The sequence below is a fragment of the Centroberyx affinis genome, unplaced genomic scaffold (assembly GCF_046629955.1).
Source record: "Centroberyx affinis isolate AG114_WGS23_722 - 3 ecotype Tasmania unplaced genomic scaffold, CSIRO-AGI_Caff_v1 ptg003797l_1, whole genome shotgun sequence".
Classification (NCBI taxonomy): domain Eukaryota; kingdom Metazoa; phylum Chordata; class Actinopteri; order Beryciformes; family Berycidae; genus Centroberyx; species Centroberyx affinis.
The window spans coordinates 14,014-37,477 of record NW_027281664.1 but is presented as its reverse complement, the minus strand read 5'-3'; the positions used below and the strand labels follow the sequence as shown (position 1 = coordinate 37,477).

At 41.3% G+C, this 23,464-nt stretch overlaps 1 protein-coding gene across 1 annotated transcript; it reads right to left on the bottom strand.

Moving 5' to 3' along the window:
- Positions 1-2,164: 2,164 nt before the first annotated feature.
- LOC139662462 (caveolae-associated protein 4a-like) lies at positions 2,165-17,823 on the bottom strand. The gene is made up of 2 exons (XM_071541153.1): positions 17,370-17,823; positions 2,165-3,581 (listed from the first exon to the last, which is right to left on the bottom strand). The coding sequence occupies exons 1-2, from the start codon at positions 17,730-17,732 to the stop codon at positions 3,006-3,008; spliced, it is 939 nt and encodes a 312-aa protein (XP_071397254.1). The 5' UTR covers positions 17,733-17,823; the 3' UTR covers positions 2,165-3,005.
- Between the last annotated feature and the right edge of the window lie 5,641 nt (positions 17,824-23,464).

Below are 23,464 nucleotides of genomic sequence, written 5' to 3'. Positions count from 1 at the left end.
TTTTACTTCAGTAAAAGTAGCAATACAACAATGTAAAGATACTCCATTACAAGTGAAAGTCCTGCATTCAAAATCTTACTTCAGTAAAAGTACATAAGTATTGGCAGCAAAATGTACTCAGAGTATCAAAGTAAACGTACTCATTATGCAAACTGTCCCCATTTAGAGATTTATATTTTTCATAAATTATTGGAATATTAATACTGATTTATTGACATACATGTACATGTAAGCAGCATTTTAAAGTTGTCAACGTGAAGCTAATCTTAACAATTTAGCTATACTTTTGGGTAGTCTAATCTATAACAATGCTATTTTATAGTTATTTTATAAAGATGACCGAATGTTTTAAATATAAAATATTGATCTGAAAAGTAACTAGTAACTATAGCTGTGAAATAAATGTAATGGAGTAAAAAGTACAATATTTCCCTCTAAAATGTGGTGGAGTATAAGTACAAAGTAGCATAAAATGGAAATACTCAAGTAAGGTACAAGTACCTCAAAATTGTACTTAAGTGCAGTACTTGAGTAAATGTACTTAGTTACTTTCCACCACTGATTAGAATAATGATTAGAAATGACTGTAGTGGTTTCTCTTTCCTCTAGTTGTGGTGTTTTGTAGCGATGGCTGTGAAGATTTAAGAATAAAGCACTCAGTCCTCATCTTGGTTATCTTTGTTTTCAGAGTCAGACTCCACTCAAGCTGTGAAGTAAATCTACGTTGTTTGCCTTTTTATTAAAGTTATTTTCAAAGAATACCAGCAGTGGAAAGTCATACAAAGATCCAGTAGAAATAGGAGAATAGAATGTGAATAACCTACGTGAATAAAAGTCTTAAAAACAGAGAATAGATCGATATAACAGTCTGCTGTTCAGAGGAACCAGAACTGGAGAAGTAGCTAACATGCTAAACAGCATCTGATCGACAGTAAGAAAAATAATGCACTTTTCTTTCTCATTTGAAATCACTTCTACTCTTTATGTCAAGCTTGTAATAAGATACATTTTGACTATTTCTACAGATTGGTGTAACAAATATTCTCATGAGACTGAAGTAAATTAAGAATTTAATCTTAGTGAAACCTTGTAATTCAGTCGATTGTGATTAATTAAGAGGAGAGTTCATTAGAAATAAATATCTACATCTACTTTCATCAGAATCAGACAGTGAAGTTAACGCCATGCAGAAACACAATGTGCAGCCTCTCTTTAGGTTCACAAGTAATAAAAGTTAAATTTTATATTCTCAGTGTGTCCCACAAACAGCTGCTGTCACTCTAATATTGATTACAAACTACAGCCATGCAAAGTCACTCGCTACGCCACAAACAACTCCTAAAACTATTAAGAATAATGTAAAAATATTGTTTTGATGTCAGAACAATATAAGGTCTATTCCTACCAGCTGTTTTTACAGCAAAAAAAATATTGTAGTTGGTGTTGAGATATTTCATTCAGAGATTGTATTTCATATTGTTCACTGATACGAAAACCTTGCAACTCCAAAAAAACGTCAAGTTTTCAGGAGCAAAGAAAATCACACTGACTTTTGACGATGCATTTTTGACATTTTCCAATCGGGTTTTCAAAGAGTTTCATAACACCAAGAGGGCAGAGAAGTTTCTCCACCCATAGAGGAAACATGTAACTTTACCCAAACTGGAGTTACGAGGTTTTCCACACGACAAGAGCGATGTTCTCTTGCTAAACTAAATGTGTCTATGCCCGCTTTTCTGGATCAATTTCAGAAACCAGCTGATTGACTTTTGTTCAGTTTCAAGAACACTTTTTAACTCTCAATTTATGCTATCTCTAAAAAAAAAAACTCATCTGAATTTCCAGTTCCTCCTGTCACCCAGAAGTTTAACTGATTCCCCCCAAAATTAGGAATTCTTTCTAGTTAAGGTGCTTTAATCTTTAATTAACACCAGCCCTAGCCAAATGCTGCTAGGTGGCAGGGACCAAAGCCACAGATTTCAAGGTCCTATTCTAATTTTAATCTATTGACAGCTGGTACAATAGTAAAAGTGGCTGATGAGTTTTCCACCAACCAAAGAAAACAGTAGACAAAACACTAGTGGACAAAACAGTTTCCTGCCCTGATTTTTGCTCTTCAACCACAATGTTTGTGGCCAATTTCCAAGTTTATCTCGTTCTTCTCATTCTTGGAAGAGTTATTAAGTCGTTCGGACGAGTTAATAAGCTCGAATGACTTAGTAACGCGTCCGAACAAGATCAATTTAGAAATTGGCCTTTCAGGGCTTCCATATGAACCTTTTGCCATTGGGAAGTGCATTTTTTGAAGTACATCCCCAGTTACAATACACACAATACACTTTTGTACCTTTTCTCTGAGTGAACCAAATCATTTCACCTGTGCTGAGTGCAAAACTCTTGCTTTATTTCTCCAAACATTTTACAGAACCAAACATACCATAACCCCATTATACCTTCAATCCATCAGAGCAGCTCGAAACATCCCACGTCAATCTCATCCAACATGCAAATCAAAGACAAGTGAACAGCAGTGATATAATGATGTGAAAAACCAAGTGGAGAGGAGAAGTTCTCATCATAGTTGCTCCTTACAGTCAGTTTGTTGGGTTGAATTCTCCAAAGTCAATGTTTATTGTAAACAAACACAAAAAAACAATATATATTCATACTATTCTAAATAAATGGTTGACAAATGTCCAGAACAAAGATAACTGCAGGTGAAAGAAGCGTGACGGTTTAGGGTCTCTGGGATCACTTTGGTTGTTGTTTCTTGATGTTTTGTCTGATTGGATCTGTAACCGGCCGGTTCTCTCTTCATCTCATCCTGTTTAACAACCTTCAAATGATTAAAACAACAATAGAGGATCTGGGTAACTTCTGTTCTCGCAGCTCGGCCGGGTAGCAGCGACCCTAAAAACACAAAACGCTTCCGCTCTCTCCTTGTGGTCTCAGTAGTTCATGAAAATAAAATGGCCGGCCGTCGTTTCGTCCGTTGTGCCCGTGCTTTATGACAGCTGCTTCATGTCGTACATGGGCACCTCCGACTCCTCCGCCTTGCCGTCGTCGGCGGCCTCCGTGGCGACGTCCGGGCTGCCCTTGCGGCCCTTGGGCGGCGGGACGGGCGCGGCGCCCTCCGCGGCTCCCTCCGCTCCCTCCTGGCCCTCCGCCACTGTCCGCTCCTTCTTCAGGTTCAGCTTGGCGGGAACGCTCTTGGCGATGGACTCCTTCAGCCGTTCCCCGGACTGCTTCAGCCGCTCCCCGGACTGCCGGATCTTCTCGCGCCTCTCGGCCGTGACGATGCGCTCCCCCAGCTTGTTGACCTTGGTGCCCAGGTTCTCGCGGGTCTTGCTCATGTTCTGCTTGGAGAACGTGGCCTTGAAGCTCTCGATGCGCGTCAGGCCCGTCTTCTTCAGACGGGTCGCCGCCGAGGAGTCGGCCTCCTCCACCACCATGTACTCCTCGTCCGACTCCGGGGGGAGATCGAACTTGTCCGGTTCCACCTCGGCTCTGGAGCTGGTTCCACCGCCGCTGGGTTCTGCGGGCTCATTGCCAGCCGCAACGGCCTTCACCTCCTGGTCGCCCTGAGGGAGGAGAACACAGAACAGAGTGAGAACCTGAGGAGAAAATTATCAGAATCATAGAGCGTTGCAAGAACCGTATGATCAAACTCCAGGAGAACATTGGAATACCAACAGAACAACTGACGTGCTTTATGAGAACCTTGAAATATGAGAACAATGATCCATGATAAGGGCCATCCAACATCAGAACTAGAGGCTTGTGCGTGAGAAGAATAGAATATTATTAGAAACGTGGAATACTATGAGAACGTAACAAAAACCTTAGGACAAGGACCTTAAGACTCCACAAGAAACTTCGATTTTTTTATTAATTTAGTAAAACCAATGTAAAGACTGTAGTCCCAAGTCAGTCTCAAATCTTGAGGCACAAGATCAAGTCAAGTCTCAAGTCTAAATGTAGAACAGAAAGTCAAGTCAGAACAAATCAAGAGTCCAGTATGAATTTAATATCTTAAAGAAAACTAAATATCTAGGACTTTTCAATGCAATATGGTTTTAATAGGATAAAAACTTGGTAAGAGCATCATGAGTTTGATTTCTAGAATCAGTTTCAACTTCAATAAATTCAATCATTCCATACAAATTCAGAAAACAGAATTTAAATTCAGTCGTCTGCTGGAACAAATCTCATCACTTTCAATCTAAGTCATTTACACAAACACAAGATCTCAAGTCAAGACTTTAGAAACCTTTTCAAGTCATCAGAGTACAAGTCAGAGTCAAGTCCCAAGTCACCAGAACCCAAGTCAAGTCAAGTCTCAAGTCTTCTCTTAATGCATCAAGTCCCTAGTCAAAGTCATGTGACTCGAGTCCCCACCTCTGCAAGAACCTAATGAGAACCAAGCCACCTGTGGTCGTCCAGTATCTGTGAATAGACGAGTTCAACAACTGAACCCTGTACTGAGTCCGTTTGATTATCACTTTCCTTCGATGTCTGTCACTCTGCTGCCTTAACATCCACGACTCGGCTCAGTTCGTCTCATCGACATGACACCGTGCGTCTCGGACGTCGGAATGCGTTGCACCGGCCAAACGCCCTCGCCAACCCGCGACCCAGAGTGGAATTACAAACTCCTGCAGCGCTACAGATACGTGGTCACTGTGTTGTGGATCAGAACTATGAATCCGCTTTTGATTAAATGAAAACGCAAAGCCAAATGTGATTCAGTTGTAACTATGGTATCAATAAAGTAAGAATAATTTGAGGTAAGAATAATTTCATGAGCTGTAGTGTTGGATATTCATCTCAGCATTACTAAAATATTACATAAAAACACGAAGCCACATGGTGAGTTCAGTGGGATTACTTTATTACAATATTACATGAGATGCACTTTATACATCAAGCTGCCATTTTTCCAAAAATATCTAATCCACTGGTTACTTTTGGTGAAACATTTTACAACAATATCAGCATTAGTCATATCAATAGCACCATTTAGACACATGTATGTGTTGTACCACATAGACTGCAAATTCTTTATTCTTTATGCAGATTATTTTTGCTGTAATAACAGTACTGAGACTCATAACATTATAATTGGTTCTCCAGAATACTGTGTTGTTGGCAATGTGGTGAGATGTGGGGAGATGTGTGTGAGATGTGGTGAGATGTGACGAGGTGTGTGTGAGATGTGAGATGTTCTGAGATTTGTGTGAGATGTGTGTGAGATGTGGTGAGATGTGACGAGGTGTGTGTGAGATGTGAGATGTTCTGAGATTTGTGTGAGATGTGTGTGAGATTTGTGTGAGGTGTGACACGGTGTGTGTGAGATGTTCTGAGATTTGTGTGAGAGGTGGTGAGATGTGTGTGAGATGTTCTGAGATGTGTGTGAGGTGGTGAGATGTGTGAGATGTTCTGAGGTGTGTGAGATGTGTTGAGATGTCTGAGATGTGTGTGAGATGTTCTGAGATGTGGTGAGGTATGGTTAGATGTGGTGAGATATGTGTGAGATATGGTGAGATGTGATGAGATGTGTGTGAGGTATGGTGAGATGTGATTGAGATGTGTGAGGTGTGGTGAGATGCGTGAGATGTGAGATGTTTTGAGATGTGGTGAGATGTGAGATGTTCTGAGATATGTGCGAGATGTGGTGCGATGTGTGTGAGATGTTGTGAGATGTGTGTGAGATGTTGTGAGATGTGTGTGACGTGGTGAGATGTGGTGAGATATGAGATGTTCTGAGGTGTGTGAGATGTGGTGAGATATGAGATGTTCTGAGGTGTGTGAGATGTGGTGAGATGTGTGTGAGATGTGGTGAGATGTGTGTGAGATGTGTGTGAGATGTGGTGAGATGTGTGTGAGATGTGGTGAGATGTGGTGAGATGTGGTGAGATCTGAGATGTGATGAGATGTGTGTGAGATGTGTGTGAGATGTGGTGAGATGTGTGTGAGATGTGGTGAGATGTGTGTGAGATGTGTGTGAGATGTGTGTGAGATGTGTGGTGAGATGTGGTGAGATGTGTGGTGAGATGTGATGAGATGTTCTGAGATGTGGTGAGATGTGTGTGAGATGTGTGTGAGATGTGGTGAGATGTGTGTGAGATGTGGTGAGATGTGTGTGAGATGTGTGTGAGATGTGGTGAGATGTGTGTGAGATGTGGTGAGATGTGTAGTGAGATGTGTGTGAGTCCCGTCACACGCCTCAGGTCTTCTCCTGCTGGACTCGGTGTTTCCACTCCGCCTCCCTCACTGCTCCTTTCAAAAGATGTTAGATAGAAGAAAAACACACCGGGTCTTAAAACCGATCATCTACACTTTTCGATGCCACATATCTCTGCCTGACATCTGACATCTAACATCTATTTACGTGTTGGAAAGTAATACATACAGTATGTGTTGGCCCAAACTAGGATGTGTTGAAATGACCCATCTGTTTTAAGAGTGCACAGTATAGGAGTTTTACAGAAGAGTTTATTTATGACACAGGACTTAATGCTCAACACCACTTTAGACACTTGAGACACTTTAAATAGTTTTATATTTTTATCTTCATGGTTTTATTTATGTTGCCTTATTATCTTCCCATCTTATCTTATCCTGTCTCATCTCATCTCATCTCATCTCATCGACACAATATCACTGTTGGACTCCTGTTGAACTCGCTCTGGATTCACAAAACATTTTGATTTGATTTTGATGCAGCGGGCTGGAAACTAAAACTGTATACTGATGATCTGCTGCTCTCATTCGCTGCAATGAACAACTTATACTTTACAAACATTCACTAACATCCCAGTAAACATCTACAGCTTCTACACATACATTATATACATCTACATATACAGTACATATACATATACATATAAATATACATATACAAATACATTAATTGTAATTACTGGAATTCCTGTTTTTTTTCCTTTATTTGTCCAATAACTCGACCATACATTGATAACTTTTTGTCCATAGACAGTCCCGGTCAACCGCTACTGGGAAACAAAAAATGTCACAGATTGGCCCGTAGGGGGCGCTGTAATAAGTCTCAGGCTCAGCCCCGACGTCCCGTTAGTCGTAGACTTGTGAAACTTGGTACAGATATGTATCCGATCATGATGAAGAATTTTGCCCCTAAGATCCATAAAGTCTGCATAAAAAATGTTTACACCATTTTGGATTTTTTTGGAAAACCTTCAAAAAGTTTGAAAGTAGCTAAGGAATCTGTCAAAAAGTTGCAGAGTTATAGACCAGTGCAGTGGAACCAGTTCCATTGCTGCCATGCATTACGGCCCATCAGCCCCACAAATGTTGCAGAAGTTGAGGAATGCAACTGAAAATTGTCCCAAATCTTTCTATTTTAAAAATAATTATTCTTTCATGTGAGTTCATTACTCTGTTGTACAAAAATGCAAGTGATCACATTCTTCAAAATTATCCTGTTCTGTAAGCAAAGGTCTTGATATAATTATGATATTTAGAACCTGCACATATCATTACTACACATCATTACTGGATTTTACTTCAGTCCAGCACCTACAGATGGTGTTCATATGTTTTTAAACTTCACTTGAGAGAAATGAGATTCATGAGAATAACATGAAACAGTGAAACAGTGAGTCTTATTTCAATGCCAGCAATCCCTTGTCTCTATAGATGTTAGTTGTTCCTAATATTGGATATCTCACTTTGGAAATCAAGCTGTTTCAATTCTGTCACTGGTTGCACTGATGAAAGTTTGTTACCTAGAAGTCTAGCTGTGAACTCCGGGCCTTGATCCTGACTCTATAAATACCCAGCAGCACCTGTTTCTGCGGCTCAGCGCTCGCTGCAGGGAGCTAAACATATCACCGACCCGCACATAGCTGCAGGAAGGCTTCTCCAGCCAGGAAGAGGCAAGCTGGATCACTTTCACTGTACAGTTCAGGCAACGTCATCGCATGCTGGAGCTCGTCATTGAAATATTCAGTAAAGCTCAATATGAAATAGAGCAAAAATACCGAGCCTGATGTGAAGATCTAAACCGGAGAGCAGAGGTGGAAAGTAACTAAGTACATTTACTCAAGTACTGTACTGAAGCAGAATTACGAGTGAAATGTTGTACTTTTTCCTCCACTACATTTATCTGATGGCTGGAGTTGTTACTTTGCAGAATAAGGTTTTACACGCAAAACATACGATAAGCTCATAAGATATGTTGCATTGTAGATATTGATAGCAGTGCAATGATCTGCCTTATTCTGACTGGTTTCAACATACTTCAATTTGCAAATAATTTTCTGTCTGGTTTAACTTTAGGTTCCCAAATATTGTGAAGTTGAAATTACATCATCATTAATTACAGACAAGTCTTTTAATAGACTTCAACTACATCGACTCAAGTAACAGTGGGGAGAGTGAAATTCCTATATTTTATTGTCCTAACTTCAAATGAGTGTAGTGAAATTAATCTAAACCTCCTCAGGCCCCCGGGAGGTCCCCAGACCACACTTTGGGAACCACTGAGCTAGGAAGCCAGGAAAATAGAGGCAAGATTACTTTCAATTAATTGAAAATGTACAGAAACTAATGAGTGCCATTCATTCTCAGTTCCTTCATTTGAGAAATTTCATAATTTGAAGAAAACCTAGTTCCTCCATTGAAAGGCTTGACTGGACTTTGGTGGTTTTGGTTGTAGCATACCAATGACATGGAGCATACCAGGATCTTTGATTACAGGCATCATAGACTCTATATGACACCTGATACGAAGCCTGACATTTCCAAAGCTTTGACTGTATGCATTACAGTCATAACTGAGCTAAAGGCAGCAGGGTGTTAGCACGCTACAGCGCCGCATCAGCTGAGTCTGCTAACAAGCTGGGAGGAAGAAACAGTCAGAAGTCAAAGCTTGGGTGGTCGACTGCAAATCTGCTCAGTCAACTTTCAAACTGATCAGCTGATCACATGCAGGTTTGGTGTTTGACATGTTATTTATGTGTTGAGTGAGTTTCACCACCCTTTGGCCCTTAAAACCCATTAAAAAGGGTTAGGGTTAGTTTGTTAAACTTCAAAGATACATTCTTGTCTTCATTCCTGAAAAACTTTTTTCCACATATAGTATGAAGCATCAGAGGAGAGCTGACCAGAGACCAGTCTGCAGTTTCCTTCATCATGAAGTATAAATAACCATTTGCCCTAACCAGTGACCCTAAATCAGTCTATTCCTATTATTGTAACAGTTATGCACACAGGTTAGCTAACTATCTTACCTAGCTAGCTGTAGGCTAGTATGGCTAGTTTGAACTTGCAAGGTCAGCTAGGCTAACTAGCTAACCTAGATAACTTGCTGAATAATATTAGCATCCCCTTAGCCTTTGTCAATGGGCTTCAGTCTAACGTTACTGTGGTTCTTTGGCTCCACCCACTCAGGTTTAACTCAACCAATCAGATTATTTCTGCCTCCAGAGCAGCTCTGCCTCTGAGAAATGTTTGTAGAACGAACACTACAATCTGTCCAAGATGAATTCCTGTATATTTAGACTAAACTCATCAACTCATCAAGACTGAACCGTACTTAGAAGGATTTACAGAATATGAACAGTTCAGTTTATGGTTTCTCAGTCTCAGATGTGAGTCTCTGTCATGGCAGCATGGATCTCCTGTCAGGATGAGACAGATGATCCCAGCCAATCAGGACTGACGCTGCAACATGTTCAGTCTTTCCTCTCTAACTCTCTGTCTCTCTTGTGGGCTGAACGCCACAAAACCTCTCTCTGCACGTGTCATACCTTGAGTTATTTTAAGACTCTGCTGCTCTATTAAACAGTACGCAGGGAAGAGTGGAGGGGGCAAAGGTCACGAGCCAGTTTGAACCTGTGACATCATGAGTACTGACCCTGCTGAGCCTCCATACCTTCAGCCCTGACTGACTGTGAGAATATTACCCACATCTCCCTTCTAGCTGGGCCGCAGCTCTTCTTTAACACACTGAGAGACGATATTAGAGAATACAAACACACACTCCAGCCTGTTAGCAGCTAACAAAATGACTTCTGCCCTCGTCCAGCAGGTTGTAATGAGAGAGAGAGCAGATCTATATTAGGAGATGTGGAGGCTGAGACTCAGAATAGCCTCCTGTCAGCTCAGCTGGCTCGCTCACTTACAGTACAGAAACCATGGAGCTTCAGATATACTTCGCTGACTAGAGGGGTGACCAAGTCTGCTTCACTCGAGTCCTAAATCAGTCTCAAGTCTTGAGGCACAAGTCTCAAGTCAAGTCCCAAGTCTAACTGAAGATTACCAAGTCAAGTCCAAGTCAAGTCCAAGTCATTAATGTCAAGTCTCAAGTCTAAATGTAGAACAGCAAGTCAAGTCAGAACAAATCAAGAGTCCAGTATCAATTTAATATCTTAAAGAAAACTAAAGATCTAGGACTTTTCAATGCAATATGGTTTTAATAGGATAAAAACTTGGTAAGAGCATCAGGAGTTTGATTTCTATAATCAGTTTCAACTTCTATAAATTCAATCATTCCATACAAATTCAGAAAACAGAATTTAGATTCAGTCGTCTGCTGGAACAAATCTCATCACTTTCAATCTGAGTCATTTACACAAACACAAGATCTCAAGTCAAGACTTTAGAAACCTTTTCAAGTCATCAGAGTACAAGTCAGAGTCAAGTCCCAAGTCACCAGAACCCAAGTCAAGTCAAGTCTGAAGCAATTAAAACTGTGACTCGAGTCCAAGTCATGTGACTCGAGTCCCCACATCTGGCGCTGACGTGGGGGTGGGGGAAGCTGCTTCAAAATGAACGCATTTACTCCCACATGTTTCAGAAGGCCAGAACTAGATAAAGAAGAACTAGAGCTAAATAAAGTCTGTTTAAATGTCTTTGAGTTCCTTCATTTTTTTTCAATAATCCCAAACCAAAGCATTTCTTCGACTATCTTCAGCCTCCACTACAGAAACACAGTAGGAGTTTTTTTATTTCTTCTTTGGATAAAAAAGTGTATTCCCATTCAAATACTGAATATAATTATTTGTGAATGGTTACTTTATATGATGTTACCAGGGTAAAAGCATAATTTGGCTGAAAATGTTCACTCAGATTACCCAGAAATGAGACAGTTGTTAAAATAAAACAACTTATTTTAACTTAACTTTTAAGTGAAAATAATAATCTGTGACATTTTCATATAAACATCTGTCCATGTTGCTCCCCTCTCTCTCTAACTCCACAGTGATCCAGCCTCTATCAGTTCATAAATCTTCTCCTCTGTCTGTTCTGAACAGCCGGAGTCTGGTCGCTCTTTCCTGCCGCACAGGAAGTGATGCGTTTTACGTTTCCGGTTTGTTTGGAATCAACAGCAGAAGAAGAAAAGCTGGGTAGTTAGCATGAGCAGTGATAGCCACCATGACTAAACAGACAGAGAGAAGAGAAACTCTGCAGCAACAGATAATCCAAGCCCCGCCCCCACACTGTTTGATTGACAGGTGATCAGTGGGAAGAGCGGTGCAGAAACACCACAGTGAGGCTGAGGGACAAAGATGGAGACCGAAGAAAAAACACTAGGAACTCGAGGATTACCGCTTTAAGTTTAAAGGTGATAACAGGTTTGTTGGTCAGTGAGTTCTTCTCAACATGTGACCTCACTTTCTACTGATGCTAGTTCATGTGGAAACTGATAGTGCATGTGTCACACTCCAGAGTACAGCAGCTTTACCGCACCCCATAGAGGAATCCCAGCCATTAGTCTGTCCCAACCCCATTCACAAACACAGTGCGACTCCAGGACTGAATCCTGACTGGATTTATTCTGTGAACTGCATCACTGACGGTGTTTGGAAGGAATTACAACTTCCTACATGCATCACATCTACTACTGCTGACCTCAGCCACTGTCTGGTTGATTAAGATTCAAGATTCAAGATTCAATACTTTATTGCCGTATCAACAGAGTTGATTGGAATTTGTCTTAGTGAGCTCACTAAAACAGACAAACACATAGAACCACTCACTTATAAAACACATAATACATTCAAAAAATAAAGTATAAACCAGATAGATAACATCCAAGCCATAAAATAATCATAAAAGCATAAAACTAATTAGTAGAATAAAATAAACTCCAACACATAAGAACACCATGGGTAAAACACATTAGCACCTGCAGGGGAATTAGCAGCAACATCAAACGACCCACTAGATAAAGTGCTTCAAGTGTGTAAGTGCATAATAAAAAAAAACATCTGCCTTATTGCACAGTTATTTAAACCTACTGAGCGGCCTTTCATTAAACTAATTAAAGTCTTCAGTTGTCTGATTTTGCCTGTTTCATGGAAGTCAAATTTCCTAAACACATACAGTATATTTTAGTGAAAGTACCCAGCAAGTGTTTGACAGACGGCGATGAGCAGGAGGAGGCCAAGTCCGAGCTCTATGTGTGACAATATTCACAACAAATATTCACAATATAAGAGCTTTTAAAACTATTATCATCTCTTTAGTTCTTGATTTCACAAAATGATGCACCGAGCAGCTAAGACATCATCTTAAATTTCATTTTAGTGCTGTAATTGTACAGGTTTTCTGTGTTGGTATCATGTATGAATTCATCGTCACAGTGTTTGCCGAGTCGTTATGAGGTTTCCCACTGAGGACTAGATGTCATTTCTCTGCTTTAGCTCTCAAACCACCCAGGATCTGTCTGGCTGTGTATAGACCAGTTTTACACCAAGCAGTAAATACATTATCACATCTTTAAACAATGCAGAAACAGCTGTAAATATCAAAAATCTGCACCAGAGAAGTCCATATGTACATAAGATAATTCTTTATTTTTGTCATTTACCCCAGAAGACGCAGTCTAAGACCCTGTGGAGCCTAAGAAAGATGAAATATCTTAAATCAAGGCAATATATGCTTGTTTTTTAAGCACTTTTTTCTACATATTGAGAAAAAAAGTCTTAAATATTTTCTTTGTATCCAGACAAATTTATTGGTTTTTAGTGTAGCTGTACTGGTTTTAAGATATATTTCCTAAACATATAGCCTTATTTCAATAGCACTAGCATTTGCTAAATTTATGCACATTTTCCTACATATTGAGAAAATAATTTTTAAATCTTTTCTTTGTATCCAGACAAATGTACTTGTTTTAGTGTAGCTGTACAGGTTTTAAGGTGTCTGTGGGTTCTTTGAGACTAGATATTTTTACTTGAGGGAAATTTTCCTTTTCTGTTGGCAGATAATTTTGCTTATTTTAAATAATATTTCCCCCATTTTATTGTTTTTTCTTGTTTTTGTGTTTTTGCAGTGTAGAACCATTTAGACTCTTTTAAACAGATAATCAATGTGGGTATCTTCTCAAAATGGCCGCCAGTCCTCAGCGATGGCTGCCTAACCCAGATTCTGTCATCGGTGGCTCAGTGCCAGGGGGGGTTTAGTGTCTGTCTGTCTGTCTGTCTGTCTGTCTGTCTGTCAGACAGACAGACAGACAGACAGACAGACAGGCAGACAGACAGTTACAGCGGACAGACAGTCGCTCCCTGCTGCATCATGCTAATCTCCTTCACTAAGCCAAGATGGCTGCCAGAATGTGGGTATTGCTGTAGAGATGAGCGTTGTTTCCTAGTGGATTGTGAAACTTACCCCTACCTGGGGCAAACTGAGCCAAGCGACCACTCTCTTCTTTTTAAGTTGTATTTTGATTCTTCTTTCATTCAGCTGCATTCTGACCAGTTTATTTGGAAGTGTGCAGTTTTATCTTGGAAAAAGACATTTATTAGGCACTGAACTATGGATCTCACATGACTAGGGCTACAGATATGCATTTTTTGAAAACCTCAAAACTTGCGACATCTGTGGCATTGTGTAGAGTGGCCTTTTACTGTGAACAGCCCAAGGCACACCTGTGCAATAATCATGCTGTTTAATCAGCATCTTGATATGCCACACCTGTCAGGTGGATGGATTATCTTGGCAAAGGAGAAGTGCTCACTAACACGGATTTAAACAGAATTTGAGAGAAATAAGCCTTTGGTGTGCTTAGATCTTTTATTTCAACTCATGAAAAATGAGAGCAAAAACAAAAGTGTTGCGTTTATATTTTTGTTCAGTATATTTTGCACTTGAGCATGTCATGTAGATAAACAGCTGATGACGCTTTAACATTAAAAACCAACGCAGTCAGGCTGCGTCAGAGTTACAGCATTAGCGTTCCTAAGCGTAACGGACAAAAGATCGTTCACAAATGTTTGAATGTTTGGATGTTTGGATGTTTGGATGTTTGGATGTTTGAATGTTTGGATGTTTGGATGTTTGGATGTTTGGATGGGAAAGCCCAGTCTATGTGCTGCAGATCTGTGGCGTAACCTTTCAGCAGACTGACGTTTATCCAGAGCGAAAATAACCAGGTCACCGCCAAGCTAGCAGCTGCTGACTGTGAAGGCCAAAGAAGTAAAACGAAGCCTGCAGTGTGTGTGTGTGTGTGTGTGTGTGTGTGTGTGTGTGTGTGTGTGTGTGTGTGCAGAGGGGGGGCTTGTTGCTATTTTCCGCCCCTCGTAACGAACTGAGAACTAAGACATCAGTCCAGCTAAATCTGTGCTGGTTCTGAATCCAGTTAATCCGCCGCTGTTTTCAACCAGAAATCAGAGACGTGAATCAGTAAAGTCCTGACTCCTCACACAACCTGAGCTCCCAACATTCACAGCTAATTACAGATGTAAAATTCAATATATTGCGATATAAAAATGTGTCAGTCGATCTGTTGTGTCAGGAACATGAATGGTGATATCGGCTCCATGTTATTCTGCTGTCAGGAACATGAATGGTGATATCAGCTCCATGTTATTCTGCTGTAGTAATCACTAATGAGACTCTTGACCATCACAGTTTCACAAGCTCTCCATCCAGATTATATTATTGTCACTTTGTAACGACATTTTTTAAATTGTTGTTTACATTCTAGCAGCCAATGGCATCGCTGGAAAGATTTGAGTCTCAGAAATAAACTGAATTCTGCACAGTCAGACTTTGTTGTTGTTGCTGAACTTTTATTGATCACATCGGATCCTGGTTGGATTGATCCTGAACCTCAGATCACGTATCGAATCGTATTGGGAGATAAGTAGATCATCCCATCCTTAATGAATACACAGTAGATCTTCCCTATTTTAATGAAAGTGGAGACAGCATCAATAGTGTGAATCTCAGTGCGTAGAGACGGCCAAACAAAACACACAGCAGGTTGGTTGCTGTTTCTGAAGGCAGCTTGAGGTTCATGCAGCAAAATGCGAAATCCTGCAGCCAACGGTTCTACAATCCAGTCTGTCAGTCTGTAGTCTACAGACATGGTTTGGTCCTTTCAGAGGACAGATGTGACCGATAAAGAGGAAAATCCTGAAACTCATTTTGGCTCAAATGGGACCGGACTAATTCCTGGGTTTTTGGACAGAAGGAGTAGTCAGTGTTTCAGAATGTGCAGCTTCTGAGCTTCTGAGATGAAGTCCACGCAAAAATCAACGAGTCTGACGCAGATAAATCTCCAGAAAGCAGGAACTCCATTTAGAACATTTAGTGAAAAACAAACTAAGAGACCAACAAGATTCATCAGTTGGCAAATCAAAAGACTGTGTTGCTGCTCCAAGGACTTTCTCACTCCAGCTGAGTCTAATGAAGGAACATTTCAACTACCTGAAAATCTATTATACATAAGAAACTACAGGAAAATTTAATTAATCTATAATAGGTAACACTTTACAATAAGGGTGCATTAATTAAGGGTTAGTAAATGCTAATAAGAATTAACTAACCCTTAATTAACAGTTAACTAATATGTCTGGTAATCATTTACTAACTGTGTTCATGTTAACTAAGGTATTAATTTATACATTATTTAATAGTCATCTTTATCAACTATTAAATAATGTATAAATTAATACCTTAGTTAACATGAACACCATTAGTAAATTACACATTAGTTATTAAGGATTAACTAACCCTTAACTTAGTGACCCTTATTGTAAAGTGCTACCCTATAATAATCAACAAATATGACTATAGTACAAATTACTATTCAATATCTCCAGTATTTCAAATAACACTATTTTCATTATTTAAAATATACAAATCACAAATATCTTTTCTTTTAGAATGAGTCTACAGTTCTGTTTTATTTGGCGGGAACTGGCTGCAGGTCATCGACTCGTTCCGATCCCGTCCGACTCTAAACCGGCGGCTCGGACCCCGTCATGATCAGTCCGGTTCAGACCTTCAGCCGGCCCCGAGTCCTTTTTAAAACACGGTTCACCTTTCCGTTGGAAGCGGCTACCGGGAACTGATAATTTGCTGCTCCGCTAGTCCTCATCTGAACCTTTTCTGTCAGAGGTTAGCCATGTGGCCTCCAACTTCTATTGTAGTCTGATGATGCTGTTCAACACATATAGTCCAGTCTGTCCTCCAGTCACATTCTGCAGTGGCTCTTCAAACTAGGGGTCGGGACCCAAAAATAGGCTGTGCACCTTATTCCTCGGGCCCCATGTTAATAGTGCTAGCATGTTCTAATGAGGCAGGGTCCCAATTTACTCCTGTTGGATCCTGAAAAAGGTGAAGTAACCTCAGCTTTGACCTCTTCTTCCCTGCCGGCCCCGACACTGGCTCCATCATTACAAACGCAGGTTGCACGGCCAAGCTTCGTTCAAACCCACAGAACTTTATTTTAAATTCTAGTCAAGATAAAAAGTTTTCCAAAGACACCAAATATGTCAATGATGCACAAACATCTAGAATTTTTCCATTTGATGTAATGGTGCAGCCATAAAAACATGGCGTCTTGTATTTTAATATTTCATTCAACATCAGCAGCTAGAGCTTCAAGAAAGAGTTGGAACAGCAGATACAGAATATGGACTGTTGTTGCTGTACAGTTAGGAAACTTTTTTTTCTTACTTTGAAGCTGCTTAAGGGGAAATTTAAGGGTAAAGTCAGCTAAAGTCAGGGTACAAGGGGTTAAGTTCATATAGTCGTACAGCCTGAGTTCGCCTGACTCTCTTCACCCTAAAAACGGAAAATGCTCAATATAGCGCCATAAAGATTTTTCCTCTGCTCTAATAATAACCTTTTTAGAACTCTCTTCCTTTTGATGACAGATAGATAGATAGATAGATAGATAGATAGATACTTTATTAATCCCCAATGGGTAATTGGGAAAATCAGTTTCCACAGATCTTAAAAGGACCTTTTTCACAAGTCCTAAAGCTCTACATAGCATCAAAAGGAGACCAAAAACAGTTTTACTCGGCACCAAAACAGATTCCCCTGCCAACACCGCCAGAGAACCAAACACATATTTTCGGCGTGACCCTTACCTGGTAGATGACGACCCTGAACTTGTTCTTGGCCAGCAGGTCGGCCTGCGTGGCCTCCACCTTCTTCACCCGGACGTTCTGGTTCTCCACCCGCACCCGGACGTCTTTGATGTGGCAGCTGACCTTGCGCGTCTTCTCCAGCAGCCGGTCGACGGTGGAGCTGGTGGCGGCGTGGTCGCTGGTCAGCTTGGTGACGTCGGCCTGGATGGTCTTCACCGTGTTCTCCAGCTCCAGCTGACGCTCCTCCATGCGCTGCTGCGTGGCCTGGACGCCGTCCATGATGCCCGCCACGCGCTCCAGCAGCGCCATGATGCTTCCGGAGTCCTCCCCGCCGCCGCCGCCGCCGCCCGCTTTGTCCGTCATGTCTTGCTGGTCGGTTCGTCGGTCGGTCTTGTTGACTGGTCTGGTAGGGTCGGGGTTCAGGACTCAACCCAGAACCAGATGGTGATCCAAAAAAGGGGAGGAAGGACGAGGGTGGAGGAAGAGAGGAAAGGAGTTCTAGAAATGTCCGTTTGGAAGGAACCGAGGGTGAAGCGTTTGGAGGTTTGGAGGAAGAGAGTAGATCAGAGGCTGAGGAGAAGGTAGGAGGAAGAGGAGGAGGAAGGCTGAGGCATCGGGGCACCCAAAGGAGAGGAGTACAGAGGAGGGAAGAGGAGAAGAAACCAGAGAGAGAGAGAGAGAGAGAGAGAGAGAGACAAGGAGGACGGGCTCACCCCTCTGCAACTGGAGGTTCACCCTGAAACTGGACAGACCAACCGATAGACTCCACCCAACTGGGAGAGAGAGGGAGGGGAGGAATGGGAATGGTGAGGGAGGGGTGGAGGGAGGGAGGGAGGGGTGGAGGGAGGGAGGGAGGGGTGGAGGGAGGGAGGGAGGGGTGTAGCGGAGGACTAGTGAGGCTAAAAAGAGAAAGAAGAGTTGGGAGGAAGGAGCAGCAGTGAAGAAATGGGGAAGCCTGCGAGGAGAGGGAGGAGAAGGCGGCTGTAGATCTGAAGCGTCGGGTCCAAGAAGTAAAGTTCCCACTCAGTTTTCCAATCATGAATTTGATTATCAGCCGTAACGTTTGAAAGGTGAAAGGTCGACTTGACCGTGAGCGATCAGGTTGTGAAACGACTGTACCGTATGTTACCGTGGAAACCGTCAGTCCATCTGAGTTTGACTATTCGGTGTCAAGGAACCCTGTTGGATTCCTGAGTTCCTTGTGAGATCCTACATTACCCACAAGCTTCAGCGAGCTCCCACCAATCGGAGGCGTCGCTGTTACCACGGAAACTTTAACACTAGCCTTACCCACAGTCGTTTTACTCGCTTAAGCCTAACCGTTAGCGAAGACTTTCATGTGACCAACAGGTGGAAATGTCCAGTCCAAATCCTGCTGTTGGACCAGAATCCTTTACTGGAGGAGGAACCTGATCTGAAACAGTATTCTTTTCTTTTTTTTTTCTGGATCTTTTTTTTTAATTTTCATTTCCCATCATATCCACAACATACAGTATATAATCATACATACACAATACATGACAATAAAGACAAAAACAAAAACTCAGCCCTTTATGAGCCTTTAAGAAAATAGAGAGAAAATAGAGTCAGCAGCATGGAGTCTGAGTTTCAGAGTTCAGGCTCATTTCACAACATTTTTGAGACTCGACTCGACTCGACTGACTAGACTAGACTAGACTGACTAGACTGACTAGACTGACTAGACTAGACTAGACTAGACTAGACTGACTAGACTAGACTAGTGTTCAGCTGTCCAGTGATACGGTCTGGTTGACAGTCATGTTAACAGAAGCCATACTGAACACTGAGTAAAAACTATGGAATTTTAAAATGGAAAATGGAGAGGAGCCTTAGAAGGAGGATGAAGAAGGAAGTGACAAGGTGTGTGTGTGTGTGTGTGTGTGTGTGTGTGTGTGTGTGTGTGTGTGTGTGTGTGTGTGTGTGTGTGTGTGTGCGTGTGTGTGAATGAGTGACAGAGAAAGATAAAGAGTGACATGGGATCCCAGACGGTGCGTTCGCTCTGCTATAAATACAGTGTAAAGTGACTCCTGCGCCTGTTCGGGACATGGGTGTATTAGGGGAATGGAAACCCCCCCCCTATCTGTTCCTCCTCCATCCATCTTTCATCCATCCTCCTTTTCACTCGTTCTTCCTTCATCCTTCCCTCCAGGTTTAGTCTTTTTCCATCCCCAGGCCCCTAAAGTGAGCCGCTCTGTTTTCCTAAAAGCATCTTTAATGTGAAGACTTGGCAAAGCGGCCGACAGCAGCGGACTGGCTGAACCGGTCAGCTCCCGGTGTCTCTGGCCCTCAGTTATCAATCTAACGTAGATCCGAGCACAGAAATCCTCTCAGGACAGGGTTCACGTGTGATTCATGAAACGTTCGCATCTCGCCGATCACAGCGTAAGAATGATCGGGCGTCGATAAATGTGGAGGCTGAAAACAATCCTCGTTTAAATATCACGCCCCTAAATATTCTCGGTTCAGAGGCCACGCCCCCAGAGTTTACCACATGGAGAGGCGTAATACGTCCAAGAAGAGAAACTCTAACGTCTAAAGTCCAATTGAACCAATTAGTTCTGTTTGGCAGCCTGGAAAGTGGCATCAAAGGAAGTCGGAAAAATGCAGCATGGAAAGAAATCACTGCTGCGGTCAACAGCGTTGCCGTTGACAACCGAACTCCAGCTGAGGTTTGAATATTTCATTTATACATCCGTGATATGTATAGCCTCTATATATATTAGTAATAATCGCTTATATCGCAATTCTTTACATTTAGGTTAGGAAAAAATGGTCAGACCTCAAACAAGTAGGCTATCTCAAAATGAAAGAGAAATTAATCTTACACCAGAAAACTGTTGTTAACTGTAAACAATTTGAAAATACCTATTTATGTTAGGGATAGGCCTTTACATGTTAGGGTAGGCCTTTACAAAATAGAATATTTTGCCATAGGCTACATATTTTTAAGTGATGAATATGTGGCTGCATATGCTTAGATGCCAGTCAGACTATATGGTCTAATAACACTTCTCCGACTCAGCAGATTTACTCTGCTGCACCAAGTCCAGCTGACTGGAAAACCTGCTGCAGGAGTTGAGACTTGACGTGAGATTTGATCGTAGCTCCGCTCTCGTCCAAACCGATAAATGCCGAGCTTTGCGTGGAAATGATCGAACGCCCAGTTTTCTGTCGTACGTTCGTTTCGTAAATGAGGGCCAGAGCGTGTGACACATGAGTGGCGGGCCATGACTCGGACTCAAGTCGGACCCGAGTCACTATTTTAATTGCTTGAGATTTGACTTGACTGACTGGCTGGCAGAATACCGGGCTCTGCAGCAGCTGTTTGTTTGTCTCTTGGTGTTTTATTCGTTTGTGGGTTTTTACAGTTTTTAATCTACAGTCTGTTTCTTTTGGGTCTTGTTTCCTCACATATTTTGTGTGTGATAATTTTGAAATCCATGTTTATCCGGCTCACAAGGCGATAACATGTCGCTGTTTTGCATTTTTGCGCTGGACTGTTTTATGAATGATAAATCATCTTATTTTAGGGATTTTGTTGCTTATCTGTGTGTTTTTTTTAGTTTTTTGAATTTGTTTTTTATCTACGGTGTTTGTTCCATGTCGTTTTTACCCGTGTGTTTACCTGACTCCATCACCAATTTCCCAGATAAATCTGAGGGGTCATGAGATGATTAATGGGAGAGGAAAGCAGAAAAAACAAAGTTCTGATATACAAATCTGTTTTCAGTTTTTGGACTTTTTCTCTAATCTTTGATTTTTGCTGAAATATTGGATCATTTGAACATTTATTGAAATGAAACCATGTGAGGTTTAGAGGGAAAAATCACTATTTGGTGGAGCTGTTAACAACTCATAGACATCTGAAATGTGACCCGACTACACACTGCTTTCTGTAAGACGTCAAAAGCCAAAAAGGTTGGAAACCACTGGTTTCATCTTTAACAATGTGTTGTATTTTAAAAGCTTGTTATATTATCCATTGTGTCAAATCTCCATCTGAAAAGTAACTAAAGCTGTCAAATAAATGTAGTGGAGTAGAAAGTACAATATTTCCCTCTGAAATGTAGTGGAGTGGAAGTATAAAGTAGCATCAAATGGAAAGTAAAGTACAAGTACCTCAAAATTGTACTTAAGTACAGTACTTGAGTAAATGTACTTAGTTACTTTCCACCACTGCCTGTCTGTAAGTTCCAGTATGTATTTACACTCCTCACTGCTGCCTGTCTGTTGATGTGTATTTCACCAGAGCGGCCTGTAGGAGGCAGTATGTTGTTATATTTAGAGTATATCTCTTTAATCCAGACTCTTCAGTTCTGTTAAAGTCTTCACAGACCGGCTTCAAACCGACACTCAAGTCTGTCAGGTGGAGAAACAGCTGCTCCTCAGTTCAGGTTTGATCCGGTTCATCTTCTTATTGATCCACCACTGACAGCAAGAACATGGAGAGACAAGAGAGAGACAGACAGCTGGGATTCAAACCAGCAACCTTCTACATGACAAGCAGCTGCTCGTCTGACCGAGCCACAACCACAGGCCTTTTTAAAATCCTCTTTTAACTTAACTTCACTTTAACATTCATCCGCTTTTAAATGTAAAAGAGAGAAGAGGAACATGAGGCGGGTTTCGATGGAAGAGAGAGAACAAGGAAAGCAAAAGAGAGAAGATATAGGGAGAAAGAGGATAAGGACACAACTGGGGATAAAGGGGGGGTGGGGGGGGGGTTAGGATGAGAAGAGAATGAGGAGAGGAAAGAAAGGAAGAGAAGAAGAGAAGAGAGAAGAAGAAGAGAGAGGGGGAATACCCGGCCGTCTAAAAACGCCTCACCAGCTGCTGCCTGGCATTATACTGCCGTCATTTCTATATTTACCCCCCAACACACACACACACACACACACACACACACACACACACACACACACACACACACACACACACACACACACCCCTCGCCCCGCCCCTGCAGGGTGCATAGCTGCTTTAACAGTCACAGGGAGCGCTTGACTCTCACCTACCTTTTGCTCTGGGTGGGTGGAGTCTTCATACTCACTTCATAATCTGGGAGGGAGGGAGGAGTCTTTATGTTCAGCCCCACCCACCCGGTGCCACAGATAAACAGAATCGAACGCACCCAGAGTCTGAACTCCTCATTAAACTGAACTGTACCTTTAATGACATTTACATAACTATACAGTATACACCTATCATTTCCCATTGAAATATACTGGATTGTGGAGTTATACCCATTTAACAGCCCAATTACCATAGATTTATATTGGGTGGTTGAATTCTAGGTTTACCAGTTTACCATTGAAATATCAAGGAAGGTGGAGTGATTGGTGTTTCCATCTATCAGCCTCATTACCATTGATTCTGGAGTTAAAGGTGCACCCATTTATCAGCCTAACTTTCCATTGAAATACATGAGGAGTCACTGATATCCCCATTGAAATATATAGGAATGCGGAATATTAGCCAAATTACCAACTGAAATACACAGAGTGGAGTTACAGACATACACACCTCAGAGTAATTAGCATTGAAATATACAGGTGATGTTTAAATTTACTGATTGTAAATTAATCTGTATAAATCAAGGAGTGTGAATGTATTTGTTTTCATTTGTTAGGACTCGAGTCACATGACTTGGACTCGAGTCACAGTTTTAGTTGCTTGAGACTTGACTTGCTGCATGAAGAGAAGACTTGAGACTTGACTTGACTTGGGTTCTGGTGACTTGGGACTTGACTCTGACTTGTACTCTGATGACTTGAAAAGGTTTCTAAAGTCTTGACTTGAGATCTTGTGTTTGTGTAAATGACTTAGATTGAAAGAGATGAGATTTGTTCCAGCAGACGACTGAATTTAAATTCTGTTTTCTGAATTTGTATGGAATGATTGAATTTATTGAAGTTGAAACTGATTATAGAAATCAAACTCATGATGCTCTTACCAAGTTTTTATCCTATTAAAACCATATTGCATTGAAAAGTCCTAGATATTTAGTTTTCTGTAAGATATTAAATTCATACTGGACTCTTGATTTGTTCTGACTTGACTTGCTGTTCTACATT

Excerpts from the sequence above, each read along its gene's own strand:
- LOC139662462 (XM_071541153.1), bottom strand. The coding sequence starts at position 17,732 with ATGACGGACAAAGCGGGCGGCGGCGGCGGCGGCGGGGAGGACTCCGGA. Across the intron at positions 3,582-17,369 it reads TCAGGGTCGTCATCTACCAG|GGCGACCAGGAGGTGAAGGC; the intron begins GTAAGGGTCACG and ends CTCCTCCCTCAG.